Source organism: Rhinopithecus bieti, unplaced genomic scaffold (assembly GCF_001698545.2).
Source record: "Rhinopithecus bieti isolate Rb0 unplaced genomic scaffold, ASM169854v2 scaffold_1918, whole genome shotgun sequence".
NCBI classification, from domain to species: domain Eukaryota; kingdom Metazoa; phylum Chordata; class Mammalia; order Primates; family Cercopithecidae; genus Rhinopithecus; species Rhinopithecus bieti.
Window position 1 is genome coordinate 2312484 of NW_016803680.1, and position 9858 is coordinate 2322341.

The 9858-nt window shown below is 50.8% G+C and overlaps 1 protein-coding gene across 4 annotated transcripts in view; it reads left to right on the top strand.

Annotated features, from left to right (window-relative positions):
* Window positions 1-2183: 2183 nt before the first annotated feature.
* The window catches only part of SDR42E2 (short chain dehydrogenase/reductase family 42E, member 2), a 31303-nt gene continuing 23628 nt past the window's right edge, over window positions 2184-9858 (top strand). For 2 of the 4 annotated variants that reach the window (XM_017850298.1, XM_017850307.1), the window contains exons 1-4: window positions 2184-2356; window positions 5334-6197; window positions 6667-6762; window positions 9178-9235. In XM_017850298.1, coding sequence (XP_017705787.1) covers window positions 5370-6197; window positions 6667-6762; window positions 9178-9235 — 982 coding nt within the window. In that variant the 5' untranslated portion in view covers window positions 2184-2356; window positions 5334-5369. Of the gene's footprint in view, window positions 2357-5137; window positions 6198-6666; window positions 6763-9177; window positions 9236-9858 lie in introns of those variants that run through there. The other 2 variants (XM_017850317.1, XM_017850305.1) reach the window with 2 other exon arrangements.

A 9858-nucleotide genomic window follows, 5' to 3' on the forward strand; every position in this document is an offset into this window, starting at 1 on the left:
TATCAGCAGCTGGTACCGGGGAATGTGAGTTCTCTGACCCTGTTGGTGGGAGAAGAGGCTGGCCTTTATGAATGGAAGGTTGGACTCAGACACATGGCTTATGAAGTGGGGAAGGACAGGACCTAGGTTCAAATCCCAACTTCTCATGTAATGAGAAGAACAGCTACCACTGTTTGCGCACTGATTGAGCCAGCACCATGCTCAACATTTTGCATAAAGCATGTTAGTCATATACCTCACAGCATCGCAACGATTAAGTGCACATCATTTGCAGTTTACAGATGAGGAAATTGAGCCTCGTAGGTGCTCAAAGACACACAGCAAGAAAGTGGCAAAGCCAAGATTTAAATCCAGGACAGACCCCATGGCTTTTCCCCACCACATTTGGAGCCCCTTTTCTGAACCTGTTTCCCTGTCTCTAAGATTGAGCTAAAACAGAGTTATGAGGATTAAGCAAGATCTCTTACCATCTGGCTCATACAACATGCAGACTAAGATTTTGTTTTTCTCTTCCCCACACCTATGCCCACAAAGGGTGTTGTATGGGTGGAGGCTTTTTCAGTTGTCCTTTTCAGAGCAAAGTGACAAGCCCTTGCTGCTCTCAGCCCCTGTGGCTCCATTACAGCAATTGTGAGCTCTTGGGCATATGCCTGACCCTCTAATACCACCACTTGAACATGAGTTTTCTTTTACTGAGACAGGATCTCACTCCATTGCCTGAGCTTTCCAGCAGTGAGATTGCAGTGGCGCAATCACAGCCCATCATAGCCTCCACCTCCCAGGCTCAGGTGATTCTCCTGCCTCAGCCTCCCAAGTAGCTGGGACTACAGGCACATAACACTATGCCTGGCTAATTTTTTTGTATTTTTTCATAGAGATGGGCTCTCACTATGTTGCCCAGGCTGGTCTCAAACTCCTAGGCTCAAGTGATCTGCCCACCCCAGCCTCCCAAAGTGCTGGGATTACAGGCATGAGCCACACCCAGCTGAACATGAGTTTTCAAAGGGTGATATTATCCAACACTGAAGAAGCATCCATCAAAAGTAGAATGATGTGATTGATGCATAAATCAACAGAGATGAGTGGAAGATTGCAAGACAGGAAGAGTAGATAGATGGGTAGAAGGAAGGAAAGAAAGATATGTGGGATGAATTAGATGGGTGGAAGGTTGGATGGAAGTTTGGATGGATAGGTGGAAGGATAGATGACGGAAGGTTGGATGGACAGGTGGAAGAATGGATGGATGAAAGGTCATATGGACAGGTGGAAATACAGATAGATGGAAAGCTGGACGGACAGGTAGAAGTACAGACGGATGGAAGGTTGGATGGATAAGTGGAAGGATGGACAGATAGAAGTTTGGATGGACAAGTGGAAGGATGGATAATGGAAGGTTGGATGGATAGGTGGAAGGACGTATGGATAGGTGGAAGGATGGATGGATGGAAGGTTGGATGGATAGGTGGAAGGATGGATGGATAGGTGGAAAGATGGATGGATGGAAGGTTGGATGGATAAGTGGAAGGATGGATGGATAGGTGGAAGGATGGATGGATGGAAGGTTGGATGGATGGGTGGAAGGATGGATGATAGAAGAACTTTTTTTTTTCTTTTTGTTTAAATATTTGCAAATCATTTATCTGATGAGGAATTTATATACAGAATATACAAAGAACTCTTAAAAATCAACAAATAGCTGAAAATGAGCAAAGGATTTGAACAGACACTTCTCCAAAGAAAACACATTAATGTGCCAATGAGCACATGAAAACATGTTCAGCAGCATTAGCTATCAGGAAATATAAATGAAACCACAATGAGACACCACTTCACACCCAACAGAATAGTTAAAATTTTAAACATAGATAATAAGTGTTGGTAAGGATGTGGAAATATTAGAACCCTATACACTGCTGGTAGGGTTGTAAAATAGTGCAGCTGCTTTAGAAAACAGTTTGGCGGTTCTTCTCTAAACACAGAGTAATCCTATGACCCAGCAATTCTGCTCCCAGATATAGATGAAACCCTTTTTCTTGGGGTTCTAGGACCACTTGGCCGGCAGGACAGAGCCCGGCACGCAGGGCCTTTGTGTCTTTTCCCACCAGAAGCGTGGACCATTTCGCCCATCCCGGCCCTACTGGCTTCAGTTTCTCCTCTATGAGAGCCTGCGGGTCTCCACCTGAGAGAATGCAGGTGCTCCCCGCCGGGTGCAGAGGAGCAGGGGCGGGGGGGCGGTCCGGATGCCACGCTCCGCCCCGTTCTGCCCCCTCTGGAGGAGAAGGTAGCCCGGTGGCCCTGGCGGCGCGGAGTCTGGCGCAGCGCGGGGAGCACGCAGCGCCGCGGGAGCCCGGGCCAGGTGAGCGAAGCCCGGACGCGGGCCAGGGAAGGACGCAGGTGCGGGGGGGACAGGGAGGGCGAGGGGGCCAAGAGGGGAGGGGACCCCCACCCACGAGCTGCCCGCGAGCCCAGCGCGCCCAGGGTCAGTCCCTGACGCTCCCCACCCTTTTGCCAGTTCCTTCCACCAAACCCGCTTTTGGGGTCCCCATCGACCTGGATTCCGGCAGAGACATTGTGACTCCATCAAAGTTTCCTCATGTTCTCTGGGCCTCAGTTTCCACCTCTGGGTAATGGGAACCACAGCCTGTACTTCACTGAACTTCCAAAAGAATGAGTGCAGCCATGTCCGGGGTGGGTCTGGCGCACGACCATAGCACGGCCAGATCCCCAACATGCCCCAGAGATTTTGTTCACCCAGCAGCATTCGCTGGCCGCCTGCTTTGTGCCAGGCACTGTTCTAGGTGCTGGGACACTCCAGGGAATGAAATCCTCCTGGAGCTTTGCAGTCTAGCCTTGCAAGGCATTCTGGCGTCTGTTTTCTCATGACCACCCTGTGAGGAGCCAGAGCAGCCAGAAATATTTGGGTCCATTCGCAGTTGTGCCTACTGAGGTACAGTGAGGTTTTAAGGCCGTTACCCAAGGGCACACCCCAACAAGTGAGTACCCAAGTCTGAGTCCAGCTTTTGCCACAAAAGGCATCCCCTTAGGGTAGAAAGTCAACTCTGGTCCCATAGACCCTTCCCCAGAACAGAGTCCTTTGGGCCTGAGTATAAGAGGAGGGCTTGCTACCTGGCTGCAGCCTCTCCTCTCCCTCTGGGGGATTTAGGCCCCTCCTCCATGATGATTTGCGGTCTCTCTCATTAAACCCATGAGTGGGCTGGGCGCGGTGGCTCACGCCTGTAATCCCAGCACTTTGGGAGGCCAAGGCAGGCGGATCACTTGAGGCCAGGAGTTCAAGACCAGCCTGGCCAACATGGTGAAACCTCCATCTCCACTAAAAATACAAAAATTAGTCAGGCGTGGTGGCACGTGCCTGTAGTCCCAGCTACTGGGGAGGCTGAGGGAGGAGAATTGCTTGAGCCAGGGAGACGGAGGTTGCAGTGAGCCAAGATCACACCACTGCACTCCAGCCTGGGCAACAGAGTGAGACTCCTTCTCTAAATAAATAAATAAATAAATAAAGCCATGAGTGTTCGTGCTCATACAGGGCAGGACTGTATTCCTCACCCAGACATTTGGTGAGCAGGGCAGTAACAGAGGAAATTAAAAATACAGCCCCTCTAGCTGCCAGAGTCCCTGCCCTCTGACCACCACCAGCAAAAAACGTGGGGCTCATCAGTCCAGTCACTCAACAAATACCCATTCTTTCATGCAGCTAGTATATGCCATGCAGGGCAGAGACGCGCCTATTTGCATATGTAGGGCCTGACGCATAGAGGTCCCTAGCACATGGTTGCTGTTGTTGTGGTTATGATCACCTGGCCCTGGTCATCCAGCATCGTCCTCAGGTGGAGCGGGAGGTCGGGAGGGGGGTGGGGGGATGGGCGATGGTGACAGTGACTGACAGCCTGGCTTGCCCTGAGTCTAGACTGAGGGCTGGGCACAGTGGCTCATGCCTGTAATCTCAACACTTTGGGAGGCCAAGGCAGGAGAATTGCTTGAGTTCAGGAGTTCACTACTAGCCTGAGCAACAGAGTGAGACTCTGTCTCAAAAATCTAAAAAAGATCTTGGGAGCCAGGTACAGTGGCTCACACCTGTAATTCCAGAACTTTGGGAGGCTGAGGTGGGAGGATCACTTGAGGTCAGGAGTTCAAGACCAGTCTGGCCAACATGGTAAACAACTCCATCTCTACTGAAAATGCAAAAACTTACCAGGCATGGTAGCATGCACCTGTATTCCCAGCTGCTTCGGGGGCTAAGATGGGAGGATCACTTGAGCAGGGAAGGTTGAGGCTGCAGTGAGCTATGATTGCGCCACTGCACTCCAGCCTGGGCGACAGAGAAAAAAAAGTAGTCTGAGGCTGCAAATAACAGGATCCTCAGTGCTGTCCCCCTAGACCCATAGACCAGACCCTAAAGCATGCAGAGGGATTGGGCAGACCCTGTGGTACCAGCCACCCACACTACTGTTGGACCTGGAAGGACCAGAGGCGGCAGGTGTCAGGGTGGGGACAGGCACAGCACTTGGAGTCATGTACAAGTTTCCAGGGTGCAGAGTCCTTTTGGATCCATGTGGATTCTCCTCCTCCTCCTCTCTCTTCCCCCTCTTCCAGAAGGCCCTCCCCATCTCCCCAGTCAGAAAGCAGCCACCTCCCATTCTGGTGAGGTTCCCGCTGGATGATTTGCCCTGTCTTCCTTTGGTGCTCCATGGAAACTGGAATTTTAAGAAACTGGTAGAGGAGTCAACCAGTTGCTTTATGTCAACCTCAGTCACACAGTGTGACTTTGGGCCTCAATTTCCCTAGCTCTAAAAACCCAAGTCTTGGCTTCCTTGTCTCTGACTCTCTGTGCAGAGGACAGCAGCCACACTAGAGATTTTTTTGTTTTTGTTTTTGTTTTGAGGTTGAGTCTCACTCTATTGCCCAGGCTGGGGTGCAGTGGCACCATCTCAACTCACTGCAACCTCTGCCTTCTGGGTTCAAGCAATTCTTGTGCTTCAGTCTCCTAGCTGGGATTATAGGTGTGCCCCACCACACCCAGCTAATTTTTGCATTTTCAGTAGAGACAGGGTTTCACCATGTTGGCCAGGCTGGTCTCCAACTCCTGGCCTCAAGTGATTCACCCACCTTGGCCTCCCAAAGTGCTGGAATTACAGATGTGAGCCACCGCGCCAGGCCCCCACTGGAGATTCTTGAGATTCTGAAAGGGACAGGTTCCCTGGGAACTCAGAAAGTCTCTAATTTCCACCTGGAGCTCCCCTCAGTCCTAGAGGTCTAATAATCTATGTGACATGAAATTATTCTAGAGCATTATTTCTTCTATTTTTTTCCCACAGGTGGTCAGTTTCTGGGTCTGCATGGCTCAGTAGAGGATGAAGTCCAACCCCCCAGGCTCCTCCCCAGAGGCCTGCAAAGCTGCAGGCCAGGGTGAGAAGAGCTGCCCTGTCTGCCAGGCCTGTGGAGAGGTCTCGGGTCCAAGGTCTGGTTTAGGGTCTGAGTCAGGGCCTGCACCAAAGCCTGGTGCCATTCCAGGGTCTGGACTGGGGCCCAAAGCTATTCCAGGACCTCAGGCGGGTTCTGGTGCTGCTCCGAGGCCTGGTGCTGTTTCAGGAACTGGACCAGGTCAAGGTCCTGGGCCAGGAGCTGGGTCAGTACCTGGACCAGGAGCTGGGTCTGTACCTGGGCCAGGAACTGGGTCTATACCTGGTCTAGGAGCTGGGTCTACACCTGGGCCAGGAGCTGGGTCTGTACTTGGGCCAGGAGCTGGTTCTGGACCTGGTCTAGGAGCTGGGTCTGTACCTGGGCCAGGAGCTGGGTCTGTACCTGGTCTAGGAGCTGGGTTGGGACATGGTCTAGGAGCTGGGCCAGAAGCTGGGTCAGTACCTGGGCCAGGAGCTGGATCGGTACCTGGGCCAGGAGCTGGGTCTACACCTGAGCCAGAGCTAGGACCTGGGCTCAGACAGGGGTCTGGGACTGGACCCAAACCCGGTGAGTCAACAACAACCCCAACACCAGCACCGCAGCAGAAGACTCAAGCCAGACCCACAAAGGTTGCCAGGCAGAAGGTTCTGGTGACTGGAGGAGGAGGCTACCTGGGCTTTAGCCTGGGATCTCACCTGGCCAAGAGTGGCACTCCTGTCATTCTGCTTGACCGCCGCAGACCCCAGTGGGAACTGTCCCCGGAAACCGAGTTCATCCAGGTACAAGGGACAAGGGTCTTAATAGACTGGGGTAGTGGTGATGCTCAGGAGCCAGTGTTTGATGTGAAACCTGTGGTGTGGGGTTTAGGGGCACAGACCCTGAAGCCAGACTGTTTGAGCTATAGCTCTGGCTCTAGTGCTACCAGCCGGGCAGCTGTGGTCACAGAAAGGGGACAATAGTAACTAACACCGACTTCACAGGGTCTCACTGGGAGTTGATGAAACAGTACACATAAACCTAGCACAGCCCCTGTGACCTAGAGAGTGTGATGAATGAGCAGGGGATGATGCTCATAGTGCCCTGTAGGATCATTTAGTGAATCCTTCCCCACCAGCCTTTCCTGATGCTACAGAGGCTTGTACTGGGCTGGGTCAGGAGGCCAGCTCTGAGACCAAGCAAGGTACAGAGGTGTTATCTCTTGCCTTGGACTTGAACCCCCTGCCCTCATCTCTTTTTCCTCTGGTGCAGGCTGACGTCCGAGATGAAGAAGCCCTGTACCATGCCTTCAAAGGGGTGGACTGTGTCTTCCACATGGCTTCCTATGGAATGTCTGGGGCTGAGAAGGTAGGCTCCTCACACACAACACCTGGAGTTAGACAGAGTGGGGTTCCAGTCCTGGCTCTGCCCTCAGGCCCATGCATTCCCTATCATGCTTCACCTACTGTAGGAAGGACTTGGGCTACTCCCGCTCTACATCCTGCATCCTTGAGACCAAATACCAGTTCAGGCATTTGGCTTTGTTTTTGTTTTTGTTTTTTTGAGACCGAGTCTCACACTGTCACCCAGGCTGGAGTGCAGTGGCACAATCTCAGCTCACTGCAACTTCCATCTCCCAGGTTCAAGTGCTTCTCCTGCCTCAGCCTCCCGAGTAACTGGGATTACAGGTACCACCAACACGCCCAGCTAATTTCTGTATTTTTAGTAGAAACGGGGTTTCACCATGTTGGCCAGGCTGGTCTCAAACTCCTGACCTCAGGTGATCCACCTATTTATTTTTAAATAGAGATGGGGTCTCATTATGTTGCCCAGACTGGTCTCGAACTCCTGGGCTCAAGCAATCCTCCCACCTTGGCCTCCCAAAGTGCTGGGATTACAGGCATGAGCCACTGCACCCGGCCCCAGTTCTGCCATTTCATAACTGTGTTATCTAGGGCAAGTTTATTTAACCTCTCTGATCCTCTTTCATCATCTGGAAAGTGAGGATATTACTATTAGTAACAACCTCTTCAAAGAGCGATGTAATAGTATCCACCAAAACATACGTACACCCGTTGCCTCAGAAATTACACTCATTTGTGTATTTGCAGCATTGTTTTTAATAACAAAACACCAGAAATAACCCATCAGTTGAGGACTATTTAAATAAATTGTGTTTTACAGTCAAATTCTATGCAGCCATTCAAAAGAAAGAGGTAACTCAAAGTGTGCAGGTTAAAAAAACAGTTTCCAAGGTGCAAAGCAGTGTTTGGCATTCTGTTTGTTTCCAAAAAAAGCTAAAGAAACTGTTTATTTCTATACTCACACATGCTTATATGCTGATATTAACGAGAATAGATTATCTCGAGAAACACTGGAAATTTAACAGTGGCTGCCTCTGGGGAGGGAAAAGGAAGATTTGGAATCAGGAGTGGGAGGGAAACTTCTTTTTCACCATGCACCCATTTTACTGTTTGAATTCTTTTTAACCTTGATCGTGTTGCCTATGAAACAAAAACAGCCGCAACACGAATAAATATAGAGCCAGGCATGGTGGCTCACACCTGTAATCCCAGCACTTTGGGAGGCCAAGGTGGGAGGATTGCTTTTAATAAAAGTAAATTTTATTATTTTTATTTATTTATTTATTTTTGAGACAGAGTTGCACTCTGTCTCCAAGGCTGGAGTGCAGTGGTGCGATCTCGGTTCACTGCAGCCTCCACCTCCCAGATTCAATCAATTATCCTGAGTAGCTGAGATTACAGTCGCACGCCACCACACCTGGCTAATTTTTGTATTTTTAGTAGAGATGAGGTTTTGCCATGTTGCTCAGGCTGATCTCAAACTCCTGACCTCAAGTGATCCACCTGCCTCGACCTCCCAAAGTGCTGGGATTACAGGCATGAGATACCAGGCCTGGCCAAAAATTTTTAAGAGAATAAATATAGGCTGGACGTAGTGGCTCATGCCTATAATCCCAACACTTTGAGAGGCCAAGGCAGGTGGATCACCTGAGGTCAGGAGTTCGAGACCATCCTGACCTATGTGATGAAACCCCATCTCTACTAAAGACAAAAACATTAGCCAGGCATGGTGGTGCATGCCTGTAATCCCAGCTACTTGGGAGGCTGAGGCAGGAGAATCATTTGAACCCGGGAGCCAGAGGTTGCAGTGAGCCAAGACTGCACCACTGCGCTCCACCCTGGGCAACAAGAGCTAAACTCCATCTCAAAAAAAATAATAATAAATATAGCTTAAAAATAAGCATGGAGCTCATCTCCTCGTGTGATGAGAATTAAATAAGATCATGGATTGGGAAGCTCTCGCCCTGTCCCTGGCCCATAGGAGCCCTCATAGCCGCCTAGTTTTTGTTTTTCACACCCCAGCTCCCTCATGAGGGCCCAGCCCATATTACCATGTCCACCTTACAGATAGGGAAACTGAGGCTTTGAGAGCAGGTTCTGAGCCTGTCTTCTGTGCCAGTGATTGTGCCAGGTCCTCTCAAGTGTCATATTGAGTCCCACCCACCACCCAGGGGAGGAGGTTTGCCCTCACTTTACAGATTAGGTTGCTGAGGGCCAGATGTGGGGGCAGAACCTTCCCTGGCCACCCAGGAAGATGGTGGCAGAGCCAGGCACCCACACTCCAGGTGGGCCTTCGGGATCCCTGTCTCTGAGGTGAACATCCTGCTGCCCTGTCCCACCTGACCCCAAGCGCAGCCTTCCAGCCTCAGCAAGAAGGCATGGGTAGCACCATGACTTTCTCACCTGTCTTGTGTTTTAGCTGCAGAAAGAGCAGATTGAGTCTATAAATGTCGGAGGCACCAAACTAGTGATTGATGGTAGGTGCTCAGAACCAGGTATGACCTGCTATGCATCTCCCCCTCTCTCCCTTCTCCTGCTGCAGGCCCAGCTCCCAGAGTGTAGGGCTGGGAGACAGAGGTGGGGCCCTTCTGCCATCAATGGGAGGGCCTGGGGGCAGCACATCCCTTGTGCACTGCAGACCTGCCCAGGGCCCCGCATGAGTGTGTCAGTGTGGTCTTAGTATGTCTGGGAACATGGGGACCAGAGTTACCTCTGAGGGCTTAGGGGATGGAAAAAGAAAAGTTGCCGAAGCTGGCTGGGCACGGTGGCTCACGCCTGTAATCCCAGCACTTTGTGAAGCCGACAGGGGTGGATCACCTGAGGTCAGGAGTTCGAGACCAGCCTGGCCAACATGGTGAAACCCTGTCTCTATTAAAAATACAAAAAAATTAGCAGGGCGTGTTGGTGCATGCCTGTAGTCCCAGCTACTCAGGAGGCTGAGGCAGGAGAATCACTTGAATCTGAGAGGCAGAGGTTGCAGTGAGCTGAGATCATACCACCGCTCTACAGCCTGGGTAACAAGAGCAAAACTCCGTCTCAAAATAAATAAATAAATAAATAAATAAATAAATAAATAAATAAATAAATAAAATTTAAAAAT